Source organism: Anneissia japonica, unplaced genomic scaffold (assembly GCF_011630105.1).
Source record: "Anneissia japonica isolate Jap-2015-1 unplaced genomic scaffold, ASM1163010v1 scaffold5330_len1712360_cov203, whole genome shotgun sequence".
In the NCBI taxonomy this organism is placed as follows: domain Eukaryota; kingdom Metazoa; phylum Echinodermata; class Crinoidea; order Comatulida; family Comatulidae; genus Anneissia; species Anneissia japonica.
In genome coordinates this window covers 1,646,859-1,663,767 of record NW_022711894.1, presented here as the reverse complement: position 1 = coordinate 1,663,767, position 16,909 = coordinate 1,646,859, and the positions used below count along the sequence as shown (strand labels likewise).

General features: G+C 34.1%; 1 protein-coding gene across 1 annotated transcript; it reads left to right on the top strand.

Annotated features, from left to right (window-relative positions):
* Positions 1-470: 470 nt before the first annotated feature.
* On the top strand, positions 471-16,035 carry LOC117107634 (cell cycle control protein 50A-like). Its single transcript, XM_033249342.1, has 7 exons — positions 471-688; positions 2,593-2,726; positions 3,028-3,166; positions 3,939-4,029; positions 7,077-7,426; positions 7,681-7,846; positions 14,840-16,035. The coding sequence occupies exons 1-7, from the start codon at positions 550-552 to the stop codon at positions 14,874-14,876; spliced, it is 1,056 nt and encodes a 351-aa protein (XP_033105233.1). The 5' UTR covers positions 471-549; the 3' UTR covers positions 14,877-16,035.
* Positions 16,036-16,909: the final 874 nt, after the last annotated feature.

The window sequence follows — 16,909 nt, the reverse complement described above, 5'->3', positions numbered from 1 at the left end:
TCAACCATAGTGGGGCTGAGGTGGTATAGATTCTCCATCAGTGAAAGTACATCCCCGGGTCCCCTCAATTCTGAATTCCGGGATCCACCATTGCTGACAATCTTAAATGCAGTGGCGTATCTAGTGGGGTGTGCAGTGGGGAGCATGCCCCTCCAAAATTTACTCTTCCCCCAGTTTCCCGTTCCCCCAGTTTCCCCCTCCCTGGAAATCATGGTCAAGTGGTTAAAAAACACATGAAATCACCTTATTTTGCAAATTAGCACCCCTCAACTGATCATCGAGCCCCTACTTCACCTTCTCCCCCCCCCCCCCCCGCACCCCACTGGCGCTACCCCTGGTCAAAAAGCAATAATTATGGCCGTATTAAAATTCACATAAACTAGGGCGCGGTTAAGCTGGCTTCCTTATGAATATTCAACAACCACCGTCAGCAGAGCTGAGAGAGAAAACCTTATAAACCGGAAGAGAAAAGCCGCCGACGTACAACATTTGCTGTGTACAGTTGGTACAGTGTGTCGCCGTCATCGTCGATATTGGATCGATTTGAAGATGGCAGCAAACTCCGCTAAGGAGGACGTAATTGTGAACGAAAACATGGAACCAACAAAAACAAAGTCTCCAACGCCTAACTCTACAGCTCATCAAGGGATTGGAGATGAAGAAGAGAGGAAGACTAAAAAGCCAGGCGGTAAGCAAATCACTGGGTCCATTCATTCACTGTTTCTATGTAGGCTAGGCCTGCTAACTACTACTACTACTAGGGCCTAGTACTAGCCTAATGCTAGGAGGAGCAGAAGGCGTATGCCTAGCTTAGGCCTCCTTTGCTCTCTACTTTTTAGATAGAGAGGCCTAGGGCTAGGCCTGCAGTAGGGCCTAGGCCTACTACTACTACTACTAGGGCCTAGTCTAGGCCTACATAAGCCTTAGGTAGGTTTACTGACAGTAAAATTAATAAAAATACTGGGGGTAAGGCAAACAACATGTTTTATCTTTTATTTTTAAATGTCAATTAAAATTCAATGTAGGCCAGGCATACTGTACAGTGTAAATAACATACAAGAAGAAATGAATAATTTAATAATAATAATTAATAAACATAGTTAATACTGTTGTTATTTATTTATAATTTGTAAGCTTTTTGTATTTATATTTTTATTTCTTTATTCTGAATACAAAAATAATATTCAAGGATAAAAACACAAAAAAGTACTGAAAAGGCAAACTTCTTTCCATTGTGGTCCAAAGTTAATCTTACTCTATATAAGATAAACAAAGTGTATATACGACAAACGAAACACATTTAATTTCCTGATATTTTTATTGTAAATCCATTGCGGTCAAGATTCTCAAGCGCCGAAACCAGTCAATACGAGCGGATGTCTCTTTAAGCGAATGCTAGTTTGAGCGGATGCCAGTTTAAGCAGATGCCATTTGGATGAAAAAAAGGATTCAGTTTTGCGATTATTAACTTATGTGAATTTCCTATTTCCTATTTTTATAGTTCTTTGGATTCAAGTTTTCTAAACGTAGCAGCTTTTTTTTTCAGATAGTTTGTTATTTTCTATAATATCATTTTTCTGCACCTGAGAATCTCATCCACAATGGATTTACAATAAGAATATCGGAAAATTAATTATGTTTTAATTTTCTTATATCCACTGTCAAATCACCTCCCTCAAATCACAATACAGTTGAAATTCAATTACAGTTACATTATAAATAATCATAACTATAATTTTCATTTTTACAAAACCCCAGATGGAACAGAACCATGAATTCAGAATAATTAAATGTGCGCAATTTATAACTTGATAAGTGCTTGTTAGCGGTGGTGGTCAGATTTGGCAGGAATGTAATTGAAAACATGGAATTATTATTTAATTATCAAAAACCATTGAAAACCTTAGTTACACAGTGCATTTGGTATTAAATATTATATTCCTATCATTTTTCACTTTCCTGGCAACCTGAGAGATTGCAACTCTGACCCAATTGGTGTGATGCTCCAAAAAAAGTTACCGATTAATTGTCCAGATCCAGATTAAAACCCCCAAAAAACAATTTCAATCAATCTAAAATACAAACAAGAACCGAAATGTCCACTGATTAATCTGGAATAAGATAGTATAATCCAAGTATCGAAATGCATGCTATCGTGTCGGGAAACAAACAATGGTCTCATCATTTGTTTTGTATAATTTCACCCTTGAATATAGTTTCCACTAATTGCATCTTCTCGAACCGACATCCATTCGCTTGCTCTTGTATCTTAAGCACTACTTGGTACAGTGTATTTCCATTGAGGTTTATTCCTTCATGGTATGTCAGAATGTTAGTTTTGCTGTGTATAATGAACTATCTTAATGGATAAATGCTTTGTCTTTGTTTTTTTTTTCTTTTGAAGAGCATAACATCATCAGTTCTTTCAGAGAAATGTGTTTTTTTTAAGTGCATTGAGTAGGCATATTTACTATTATTAGGCAGTTCAGTACTAGGGCTATAACTTCAACAATCTTTTATAACAATACATATGTTGTACTTTGCTATTAATTCAGAAAGATTATATTATTTACTTTTTTGTCTTCAATACAGATACTGCTTTCAAACAGCAGAGGTTACCTGCATGGCAGCCAATTTTAACAGCTGGGACAGTGTTACCAGCATTCTTCATTGTGGGAATTATCTTCATACCTCTTGGTGTTGGATTTCTTGTTACGTCAAACAATGTGAGTTTACATCTATTTTAATTAAACAACCCAACTTCAATGTAAGAAAAACTCAATGCAGGTAATCACTATTTTACATCACTTTCCAATCTCTCTTTAACACAACATGTGTAATAACTCTGCTTAACATTATCCAACTTACCTTTGAAACATGTTATGGAAAAGTAACAGGAACATTTTATATATTGAAGGTCCTGTAAAGATGCTTCAGAAAATTAGCATTGTAAGTATATTGTTGCATTTCAGACCTGTATAAATATACAGAAATCAATGTTGTCCACTGGAATGTTTTTAATTGTAGGTGAAGGAGAAAATCTTAAATTACACCGACTGTGAGCAAGACAATGGAGAGACTTGTCCTGTGTTTTTTACCAATGTGACAGAGCTTGGAAATACTTGCATATGTAAGATTCCTTTCAACTTGACAGAGGATTATAACTGTCTCTTATACACATCTAGATGTGTATAAGAGACAGATATAAGATAAACGATATAAGATAAACGATATACTCTAAATCCGGCTGCTCACTATGTCGTACGACGAATCCACTTCTGCTTCTGGCGAGCAATAGACGACGTTAACGCCGTCTGCTGATTGTCGGTGGCAGTCTGAATGGATCCTCATTAAAGCGATCTGTTGGTTTCTGCGCCATTGCATGCGTTTGTCGTCGCGTCGCTGTCGTGCGCAGTGAATACCCGTCTTTACAGTCAACGATTGAGCCTAGTTGAATGCTACAGTCCGTCTTTCAACAACTGAAAGAAAAAAAAAAAGACATTCAAAATTTGTTTTATAATACATCTAAAATAGATTACTGTCATTTGATATGAAAAATATGTTTATCTTTCTGTCTACTGGAACAGCTTATCGTATGAATGAAAGCAGCATATTTTTACAATAAGCCCAGCACCAAAATTGTCACAATTTTGTGTTCAAGAGGGTAGCCTTATGCCTGAAGAACTACAAATATTATTGAATTTGCTGGTAGTCAGTTTCTAGAATTTCTCTAGAAAGTCTAAAATTATCCCCTTTTATTTTAACTGTCAAAATCAATAAATCAATCAATCAACTATAGATCAATCAGTCACCCAATCAGATTGGAATTAACAGTGAAAAAAACACAACTAGATTCCCCTTAGAACACTTTCATTTCAGGTTTGGCGTCTTAAATGATATTATTTGTCTGAAGGCAATGTATTTTTTCCCCTTTTCAGTGATTGATACTCTAGATTCAAGCAAGAAGACACAGCAGGGGGCCCGAGACACCATCAAGTACCTCGAGAGAGAGTTTCATAGAGGAAACAGGTTCGTCATCAGTACAAGTTTCTTTTTTTTTTTTTATCTCTACTACAGAGGCAAAGTGTATTCCTGAGGGGTTTATTGAGCCTGTCAGTTCTATGTTTTCATTCACATGATCTTTTAAAAATCTGTTCCATAATGTCAAACAAAGGATTTGACAGTATTTTAAAAGTTGTTTATACGTGGATAGGTTCACTTTTGTTGCAACTTGTGGATGAATCGAAAGTAGTCATACTCAATCTTTTTATGAACAGATTTGGAGTGATAAGGAAACATAGAAATAATTTTAATTTCGATTATAATAAATATAAAATTATTATTTTAATTCTTGTATTATTATTTTTGTTAGATTCACAGGCAAATAAGATACCGTATTTTCTCGCATATAAAGCAATCTGCATATTACACAACACTCCCCCACCCCATTTTCAAGTTTAAGAAGATTTTTGGACAACTTTTGTTTGTCGGGCGTATAAGATGCCTCCCATTTCAGAAATCCTTTTTCCTTGCTGCTTTTATGGTCTTGATATGCATCTAGCTGGAGCCAAACGTAGGGCTAATTTTCCAAATACCATTTTATGGGCTTTTAAATATTCATCAAAATCATATTTTCCCATATATATAAAATTGCGTTGGTTCATTATAACAGTAGCTTCATTTCTGTAATAAATTTGCGTGTTACGGCATTACGGGAATTTCTATCAAGGTCATCGGGGAAAAATCAAATCTCGAGCACCGAAAGTACAATTCAGGCATGCCTTACTAAACTGTAAAATTTTAGGGGAGTGGGATCGGAAGAATTGCATAAAATGGTAGTATCGTCTGCATACATTTGGTAGGGAATTAACATAGATAATAAATAACAATGGGCCTAAAATGGACCCTTGGGGAATACCAATGTTAATTTTCATTGGATCAGAAATGGTTGAATTAATTTGAACAAATTGAAACCTATTATTAAGATAAGAAATGAACCAATTTAGGGCAGATTCCTGAATTCCACAATCATTAAGTTTTGATATGAGGAGTTTGTGATCAATTGTGTCAAAGGCCTTTTTCAAATCTATAAAGATGGCTGAAGTTGCTTTGCCTACATTTAAATTATTGAGAATATAATCTGACACATCAGGGTAGTATTTGTTGAATGGTTTTTCCTAAAGCCAGATTGGGATTCATTCATAATATTAACTCTTGTCAAATAATCATATAATTGTTGGTGTACAGCACATTCAATGATCTTAGTTACTAGTGGTAGGATGGATATAGGTCTGTAATTGTTTGGATCGGCTTTGTCACCCTCTTTGTAAATAGGAGTGACCCTTGTTTGTTTCCATTCATGCTTGAATTGCTTTTAAGTCACTCTGTTTTATGTATAGTGTATATTTTTAAATTGATATGACCAATACATTAGCTGTGCTAGTATGCACGCTGACAGTTTAAATTGTAGTACTGTACTATATTGTACTCTTTGATATGATGAATAAATACTTGTTTGTTTTTGATGAACTTGTGTTGATTAAGTAGGCCAGCATCTTGGTAGACATTCGTTAACGAGATAATATAGTGTAAACATTATTGGTGTTTATGTTCACCATGTTATCTAATAGCCATAGGCCTTTTCAGGACTAGCCTAAGTCTAGGCTATTTATTTTTTGAAAAGCAAATTTAATCACTGATATGTTAGGTTTAGTTGTGTGTGTCCGGTTGGGCCTATCAAAGAAATATTCTTTGCAGTGTAAATAATAAATTTGCTTGAAATTTTGCACATGAGCCGCAGCCAAACCGGAACACTATATCAGATTAGTATTTACTCAGGGGTAGGACAATTATGTGGAAATAAAAATGATGATATCACAATTGAATTAGAAAGTATTGTACAGAAAGCATGACAAGCCTAAAATAATGACAAGCATAAACTGAACAGGATGTTCTGTACACACACTCCATGACTTTAACTAAATATTACAAAGTAGAAACCAAAAATCACCTTGTCACTTCGTTGGACTCCATTTGTGTTGGTGACTAATGCAGTAAATTTGTTTATGACACACATGTTGTATTCTGAATGCTCAATATTTTGTTTAAACAAGGTTGGGTTTTGGTTCAAGGTTCAAACAGCTACTGTATTACCAAGACTGTATGTCAATTAAGGGTTACCCCTTGAGTATATCATTACATTTGTTGTGTTATACAGTATCATTAATATTATGACCAACTATCATCAGTTAATTCAAAATACATAGTACATTACATTTACCTATAGATTATATAAATAATACAACAGCAATATAATAATATGGTCATATGAATACTCTTAATTATACATTATATTATATACGTTAACTTCACCTGTCCAAAAAAAAACAAAAAAAACCAAAAAAAACTATACTATACAGAAAAAAATCATCGCCGTGGCTAGAGATACGATACCGTATCGGAACTTCCGATTGCTAAAGGTACGGTAAATGATATTACGTCATGATTAGCCAATAGAAACGCCGATACATGCGTGACGTCATTCAGTGTACTGCTGCTGCAAGAGTAACAAGTGTTTGTTTTAGCAACGATCGAAGATTCGTTCGTTCGTGGGTGTTGTTGATAAGCTGTGATTAATATTCTGTAGCCTGAGGCCCTATAGCAAATGAAAAGGATAGCAGTTTTGCTAGATTTGGCGACATCAAGCGAGAATAAACTATTTTAATAGTAGAAGCCAGGCCTAGGCCTTAGCTACCCCTGAAACCTCCTAAGCCTACCCTAGTAGTACGCCTATAAGTATGCCCCTAGGTGGGTATTCGGGCTAGGCCCTAGGCCTAAGCCTAGCCTCAGTAGACCATTCTCTATGGTAGACCATAAAATACGCAAGAATAACAGAAAAGATTTTTAACCCAAACATTGTGATAAGCCCCAATCGAAATACATGAAATGGGCCTGAAGTTTTATGACATAAATTTGATCGTAACTGTTCGCGCCACGTTTCTCATGATCACGACGTCGAATCGAGTCAGTCATTTCATTGGCTAATCATGACGTAATATCATTTACCGTACCTTTAGCATTCGGAAGTTCCGATACGGTTCCGTATATCTAGCCACGGTGAAAAATCATGTAACAAAACTGTTGAGTTTCAAAGGAAAAAAATCATCCTCATGTTATAATTATTTAAAAATTAATCACCACATATTTATATTTATCTCAGATTTTGAAGGTACTGTTAAGCCTCCAAATTGGAAAACAAACATCTCAGAGATTGATAATCAACTGAAAAATGAGGATTTCATTGTTTGGATGAGAACTGCTGCTTTGCCAACGTTCCGCAAGCTGAATGGTCGTATTGTTCATGATGCTACATCAGTTTTTGACAAGCAACTTCCAAAAGGCAGATACACCCTTACCATCAACTACAGTATCCTTAACGATTGCTAACCAATTTTTACACATTTACTTTTCAATACTTCTTCAAATTGTGTTCACTTAATTACACATCATGTTATGTTGTATAATAATTTCTAAAACATATTATTTTTTATATAGTTTTAAAAATGGTAGTAATTGTTTTGAGCTAGGCCATGGAGTCCTTCATATTCATATTCTAGTTTTGTTTATCCACTGGTGTTTTTAGCTTTTAATTTTGTTTTAAAACTTAACTCAGTTTCAAAGATTACCTTGTCAGCAAGTTTGAGGGAAAGAAAAGCTTTGTATTGACAACGACATCATGGCTCGGAGGAAAAAACAACTTCCTTGGTATTGCCTACATTGTGACTGGTTCAACATGTGTAATGTTTGGTGCCTTGTTCTTGCTTATTCATATCAAGCATGGAAAGAGGTTTGTTTTTAGATTTTTTCCTTCAATATTTTAATAAAGGTGATGCTAGTATTTTCGTAATGTGGTTTTGGTAGCTGGCATTTTTGGGAAAAGAACTTTACTAGCTCTTTCTATCCACATAAGGAGTATAAGTTGGTACCTGTAAGTCTGAACATATGTACTGATTATTTGTTTTAAAACTTAACTCAGTTTCAAAGATTACCTTGTCAGCAAGTTTGAGGGAAAGAAAAGCTTTGTATTGACAACGACATCATGGCTCGGAGGAAAAAACAACTTCCTTGGTATTGCCTACATTGTGACTGGTTCAACATGTGTAATGTTTGGTGCCTTGTTCTTGCTTATTCATATCAAGCATGGAAAGAGGTTTGTTTTTAGATTTTTTCCTTCAATATTTTAATAAAGGTGATGCTAGTATTTTCGTAATGTGGTTTTGGTAGCTGGCATTTTACTCTTGTTTTTGGGAAAAGAACTTTACTAGCTCTTTCTATCCACATAAGGAGTATAAGTTGGTACCTGTAAGTCTGAACATATGTACTGATTAGGCCCAATAAAAAAAATTATTAGTTTATCACTCTCGCACGCATGCCTTCTATGGTACTGGAAAAATTTTTTTTTTTTTATATATAATTTTATTTATTTATTTTTGTCATTTATTTTATTAAATAGTTAGTAGATATTGTTTGCATTATCTAAATCATGTTTTACTTTGAATATCAATGCACCAGCAAACAACTCAAGGGTAATATTTGGCTCTAGCAAAATAAAAAATTTAAAAAAAAAAGCCTCCATCCTTCATCACTTTTCCTGCCCAGATAGGGTGATAAACTAATAATATTTTTTATAGGGCCTTAGCAACTCATTACTCTAGTATGCTTCTCATAAAGCCACTCTCATAGTTGCCATTTCAGACATGAGCTTCATGAAGTTGTACAAGTTGTGCATTGCTCAATAGCCTCTCATAAAGCCATTCTCATATTAATTTGAGACATTATCTCAATGAAGTCATGCAAATCATCAGCATTGCTCTAATACCAGTACTCTTCTCCAAATGCCACTCTGTAAGCTTTGACTTTGTTTGAGACACAATGCAAGTGTTCATGTTGCAAGTATTAGCTTATTGCTCTAGGCTTCTCATGTTCGCCCTTTTGAGACATCATTCATTTGAGACTTTAGGTTAAAATATTGTGAAACATTTACTCCATCTGCACCTAACCTCACTATTGGTCTCTACTGTCTGTTGACCTTTCACTTAATTATTGATAATTTCCCCTCTCAATGAGGATGTTGTTTTTATATGTTTCTGCTGGTTGTACTTTTTTTGTCCACTGTTTTTCTCATAATTCCTTGTTATTATTATTTGTTTTGAATATAAAGGTGATATTTAAGAAAAAATTGAAAATATAAATAGGTAGTCGAATGTCCTGTTGTAATGGTGCATATACAGTACATAACTTGACCTGTTGGAGAGCTGGGGCATGTTTTAATTGTTAAGATAAATTTTTGAGGTTTGAATCCCACACATTATCAATACTTGTGTCTGGGTGGGAAAGGCATTTTACCAAGTGGATTTTTGTTTCCCTTCCGTAGGCCCAGGAATTCATCCCTAGGTACTAGGTCAAAATGTGCATGTAGTTCTGTCTGCTGTTACTGTTACCAGGGAACAGTGAAATCACTGTTCCCTGCTGTTACGTAGCATGGCCGTCATTGACTGGATCTATTGACAGAATCACTGCTGCTGGCATTCACTTCAATGATATCCCATTATGTTTCACAAATGAATTCTGTTTTATTTTTATATTATTTTATGTTTTTATTTATTTATTATTATTTTTTTTAATTATTTGTTTTATTGCTTAAATAACTAACTTAACGTAACCCAGGGTGGGACCCTGACAGGTACTCGCCCTCCGGGTCAGAAGGATCCTGGGCTCATATCCCTGAATAGGCCATCCGCAGCCTAATGCTGAGAACGCCTAACGATTACCCATAAATACTATGTACTAGGATGTGTTCATGTTGTTAAATATATAAAATACAGGTTTATGTGCTTAATGTGTGACTTGGAGGAGGGTTGTATACTTAGTTGTATACTGTTTCCAATCTCAAGATTGATGTCACTTTGACATTGTACTCCGAACATAAAATTGTAAAAAAGTAAAAATTGCTTTAATACAGTTAAACTTGTTTAAGTTGACTTTTTGTAACTGTAATAATTCTAAGTCAATAATATTTTACATGTCAAATTGTTATGTTTTCCATAATTAATGATCTGTAAGTCAAATTTTAACTAAGTTGAGTCATTTTTAGTGCCATTTTGAATTTGACTAAGGCAAGTTAACTGTACATTGATTATGCTCAATTTGAAGAACCATTGTTATCAAATACATTGCATTAAATGACAAATTGCAAAAAAATAGTTTTTATAAATTTACAGACATCCAAAAATTCTGTAATTTAGTGCCAAAAATGCTATTGATGGACCTTGGGTCCTTCATTGCTGTTTGACAATGCTATTCTTCTGAATTCATAATGACACATGTCACAGAAGTCAACAATCAATTCTTATACCATGGAAGTCTGCTATCATCTATCACTCTCATGCGCTAACAAAATTGTCCATTTTTAGTTTTGATACATTTGTATAGAAATCCTTATTTAAGTAGATCATCAACATTTTTTTTTTTCACTATCTGAAGCGATTGTGCAACCCATCAAAATTGATTACCTACTGTATATTCTCACCCATAAGGCAAGCTTAATTACAATCGAAGAACAGGGGGTTGTCTTATACACGCAACACATACAAATTCTTATTTTTAAATCATGTTCATCTTATGTGCAGATCATCTGTAACATGCAAATTTATATGTATATGTGGTACCACATTGGTAGTGTTTTTTTAAATTGTTTACAATATTTCAGACTCTATGTCACTTACGACTCTATACTCCCATTAATACAACCTGTAACAATTGTGAGTGTTTTCATTTTTATAAGATGCCTGGCCCTGATTAATTAATAGCACCTTTGCCAAGCAGCACCCCGTGGCTGATACAGTAGATCATTTTTATTTTAGGCAGCTTTTGACCGCTTTTTGTTGGTGAAGGGTTTTTCATACTCTTTTTCATTTACCATGGTCATCATCCTAACATTTACTCATCCATCACCTGTCTAAAAGCAAATATTGCAATGGCTTTGTACTTAACACTATGTGTAACAACTATGAATAATCCACCCAGAGGAACTGAGAAATATTTCATTACTACTTACACCAGTGAATCAGTGGTGTGAAGCAGCTAAATCCCCAAACTAAGGGGGCCCAGAATATATAATATAAAATGTTTAGTCCAGGACTACATTCCTCTTACAAAAATTATGGGCCAGCTGAGGGGCAGATTAAGAAATAGAGAGCAAGTAAAGTATAATACAGTATTCATATTACTTTAATTGAATATATTCCCTTAACATTGTGTTTGTAAAATATTTTCAAGAGTTCTTTTATTCTCTAAGCATGTTTTGATGAGTCAGTCCTAGAACTTTACACACTGTTGACATTGTCATATTTTACTGCAGGTATGTCACTCATGAACCAATTGAAACTTAAGATAAAAGTTATGTATCGCTGGTGAGTCTATCTTTAACATCAACAGCATCAACAATTACAACAGCAAAAATAATAATAATAATTATACTTTAGTTGAAAATATTCATAGTTTGTAGATACGATGTGAATTTTAACAAGCCAAAACTTAAACTGACCTAGTAACAATTTTGATGTTCATTACACAAACTACCTCATCTTCAGAATGATGACTCTATTGTTTTTGAGATGCTATTTTTGGCAATTTACAATAAATTACACAGTATATTCTATATTAAGTACAATATTAAATTTTAATAATTATGAAGATAATAATATGATAGTAATAATAATAATAATAAGTATTATATATCATCTGCTATGAACATCTCATGGCTCTTCCATTTATAACCCTTGAGTTTAGAATATGTGGCATATTCCTATATTGTATGTTCCTTGTCATTATACAGTAGTATTCCTAGGCATGCAGTATTCTGGGCATGTGGTATTCAAGGCATGTAGTATTCTGGGCATGCAGTGTTTTAGGCATGCAGTATTCTGGGCATGGAGTATTCTGGGCATGCATTTTCTAGGCATGCAGTACTGGGCATGTACAGGTAATATTCTGGGCGTGCAGTGTTCTAGGCTTGCAGTATTCTAGGCCTGTATTATTCTAGGCATGCAGTATTTTGGGCATGCAGTGTTCTAGGCTTGCAGTATTCTGGGCATGTACAGGTAGTATTCTAGGCATGCAGTATTCTAGGCATGCAGTATTCTGGGCATGCCGTATTCTGGGCATGCAGTATTCTGGGCATGTACAGGTAGTATTCTGGGCGTGCAGTGTTCTAGGCGTGCAGTATTCTAGGTGTGTAGTATTCTGGGCATGCAGTATTCTGGGCATGCAGTATTCTGGGCATGTACAGGTAGTATTCTGGGCGTGCAGTATTCTAGGCATGCAGTATTCTAGGCATGCAGTATTCTGGGCATGCAGTATTCTGGGCATGCAGTATTCTGGGCATGCAGTATTCTGGGCATGTACAGGTAGTATTCTGGGCGTGCAGTGTTCTAGGCATGCAGTATTCTAGGTGTGTAGTATTCTGAGTCGTCAGTATTTTTAGAAATCCATAATGTTTCTCATTAGGCTGTTGATTCAGGCACTGTATCTTTCTCTATTTGAGATGATACTGTTGTACTAAGCCACCCAAAACTCAGGAAATTTAAACAATGCAATTTCTGGTTTTTGACGTACAAATACTCTATTTTGAGTCCCATGTCAACACTTTTAAAGCAATATCAATTTCAGACTCAAAGGTGACCCCACTACACACTGAAATTTAAATAATGAAGTTTTAGGTAAAGTTACACTAAACATTACAGAAATCGTAAGATATCTCATTAACTTATAGACAGATATCAGACTATGAATGTTTAGAGGTTTATGGGAGTGATGTTTTGCCTTGACGCGGTGCTATCTTGCCAAATTTCCAAATAATTGCGAAAAAATTTATTTGAAATGTACTACTGTGAAGCTCAATCTTATATAATTTACAGGCCTATACAAGCTCTTGTTTCTCTGAAATGACGGTCCCTCCTATCATATTATATGAAGACAAATTGATTCCGTTTGAAACACTTTAAGGGAACTGAAGGGGATTGGCCATACATTGGCCACATGACAACACTCTTTAGGCTTACACCTTGGCTTTTAAATGTTAAGCTATTATTTTATACTGTATGGTGCCTTATATATATGATGATTGATAATGTTTATAATGGCAGAGCTTCAGTATACAAAAAATGATTGCAGATTTAACATTCAAAAGTTTTACCTAACTACAGTTAATCTTGCCTAAGTCAACTTTGCCTAACCCGAATAATTTCTAAGTTGATTTTATTTTACATGCCAAATTGTTGTGCTTTCCATTAAATAACAATCTGTAAGTCAAATTTTATCTAAGTCAAACTATTTTTCAATGTCATTTTGGATTTGACTTAGGCAACTGTATACGATCACGCATCACGATGTAAGCATCTACAGTACAGTGCACAGAAACAATGACTTCCAATTATATAGCACTTTGTTACAAGCTTTTATTCACACACACACACACACACACAAAAAGTGGTACAGTAAGTATTCCCTTAGTTGGGGGTGTCTCCTGAAGATTAATTTAGGACAAGCTTAACAATACTGTTGGTGTATAAAATACAGTATAAAAAACACCAACATAATACAAGATTGTGATTGCACAATTAGTGACATACGATGATAAATATATATATACAATAAGATATTGAATTTGTTTTGATTAAAAAGTTTGAAGTTGTATTGATATATAGCTTGATATTATTTTGATTAGCTTTAAAATTTGAAGTTAATATGAATAACAATTAAAACTGATAAAAATGTTTATTCGTTCAAAATACACTTACAAAACTGATGAATGAGATCTCCAATATGGTTATGATTTTATTATTATTGTTGTTGTTGTTGAAATTGTCATCATTTGTATTTATTATATGTTATCAGAATGTATTGGTCAGTAGCTTCTTGAATTCTTGTTTTTTGCCTTTTAAGCTGTGTTTGTACTGGATTATTGTTAAGCAAGATGAATAACAGTATAAACTTAACCATGGCTAATTCATATCTCTTTTTGCACTTGGATTTAAATACGAAGACCATGGTTAAATATTCAAAGTACTGTCCACACTATCAATTTCTATTTGACAAAAACATGTGACATGCCTAAATATGGTCATGATGACATCACATCATATGACCAATGGGAATGGTTTGGTTTTCCAACTTCAAAGTCAGGGTTTCAATCCCTCACTGTGCATTTTGCTTGAGTCATTAAGCAAGGCACTTTATCTGGATTGCTTCTACACCCAAGAGTAAAAGTGGGTACCTGGTGGGGTTAAAATGCAAAATGTGCTGATTAGCTGCTGCAGCATCGTAATATACTCCCTCAGGGGGCTTGATTTTGTGTTCCATCTGTGTTTAATCCAATGACTAGGGTAGTGATAATATAAAGAGCAGAGTCTTTTCATAATGCACAACCATTATTATTATTATTATTATTATTATTATTATTATTATTATTATTATTATTATAATATAGACACATACAAGACTATATGGCCATATAACAAGTTTTTCCAAGAAAATGTTATAATCTTGACAGACCTTTAGCTTAGCACACATAAAAACACATGTATGCTATTTAAAAAAAATATGTTTATGCCTAGATATGTGGACACTGATTATCCTTATTCTTATTCTTTATTGCCAGAAACACAACAACAACAAACATATCATTCCTTACAAAGGTGTAGGATTTTCGTGGTGTAATGGAAAATGTTTTTTTCCCCTTATTTTATTAAAACATTTAATTTTGTTTCATTCTTCCTAGGGGATTGGATCTATCATGTCCAGAATTTGAAGGTTAACATCCTATTCCAACCAACTGGTTCCCAGTGTGTGTATCTGCTTATGGACAATGTACAACTTAGACCCTGTCAACAGTTTACAAAGGCATTTACACAGATATTGGTATAATGAATTGGACTCAATATCAGAATGGTTAATAATTATTAATTTGATTAAGTATTTTTGGTTGTATAAATTATATATCTGAATCTTATAATTGTATGTATTAGATTAATATGTAAATGTTTGTATTGAGCCTGATTGCAATTTGTATATTGTAGGACAATTGAAATCTACATACCTGCCTACACAACTTGTTTAGGTGGTCTACTACCTTTATCTTACGTTGTTCTACCACCTACTGTATATTCCGACACAGTGTTACCATTACTGATCATGTGAGTTTATTTATAATGGTATGGTGTTGATCTTGATAAGCTTACAAGTGATCATTTGTTCTTCTTTCGCTAAATTTATAGATTGGGGGCACTGTATATAATTAGTTTCTGATCAGACATCCCTCTTTCTGTTTGCAAAATGTACTGTAGGCAGGCATATAGATAAAGAAACATAGTACAGTATTTTATACAGTATTTAGTTTATTTAAATGCATTGCAGATTAATTGTATCTTTTAAATTTTAAACTCCATCCTTTCCAGATTAAAAAATGTCTTTTTTTTAGGTTTGTTTTGATATAATGTATAAGTGTGTTGGATTTGATTAATTTTTGTATGAAGTGTGGCATGGGTAGGAGGTAGGGGAGTACCGTATAAACTCGCGCATAAGACGAGGCTTGAAATATCAAAATAGGATCGAAAACAGCGGGTCGTCTCATATGCACAACATACAAATTTTAGATTTTTAAAATCATGTTCTTCATAACACACAAATGCCATCGTGTTGGGATTCAAAATTATATCAATCAAATTAAATATCAGTGTTATGTGTTGAAATTAGCACTACTGACTTATCTATTCTGAAAATGTTGTTTTGTCCTTTTTTCCCCCCATGGCCTTTAATTGGAGGTGGTCTTTAAATGGAGGGGTCTTTTGGTAGAGGGAGCTCTGTATTATTTATTGAGTCCTAGCACATAATACGATAAAGCTTATTTACTTTTTATATTAATTTAAAGAGAAATGATTATACCAAGGAAATTTTCATTTAGACCCCCCCCCCCCCGTCCCCTTAGATGCAGTATCAAGACCATAAAAAGCAGGGCTGAAACGAACAATAGCATCGGGGTAATTCCTCAATCTTGCAATGGGTTCTTTAAAGTGCACATGAGCCAGATGTGTGCAGTGGACCTTTCAGAGAAGACTTGGTTCTATCTGCCAACGGTCTATGGGGGAGATTACCGCCCACTAGTACTAACATTGGCTAATTAAACCCGATATCATTGAGTGCATTGTCCTGAACACCAGCTGCAACATAATTGAGTATTCCTCAGGGATCCAAGTGTAATGTCAAGTATATAGAGGCCTTGGTATTTTCCACTATAAATGGCTGGTATTACTATGAAAGTGATTAATATTACCATTGTGCTTTTTACTGTGTTAATAATACTCTTAGTATCTCCTGCCACTTTAGGATAAAAATAAATGGTGTTATAAAACAAATAATATACAATAAATGTTACATTTTATGTAATCTTAATTTATGAAATGTAAAAAAAAAGTTATCTATGATGAATTGCTTGAGCTTATAATTGAAATCCTTTTAAAAAAATTGGCTTGGCTCATCTTTATCACGTTTTTTTTTTTTAATTTACTAGAAATTTAGTTTTTCCTTTAGATTCCTCAATTTTTGTTTAAATAATAAGTTTCAATAGTAAATTGGTGAAAATACATCCTTCAATGTTTCTGTTTTTCGCTTACAATTTAAAACAGAAATTAAACAATTATGTTGACATGCTAGAGAAATTGTATTAGTAGAAGCCAAAGCCATTACATAAAGTATAGTTAATTATTAATTGATTATTGCATACTCGCCTGCATGCTCTTTAGCTGATGTAGAATTATATTGATTTTGTGACTACAGTTGAAAATAATATTGA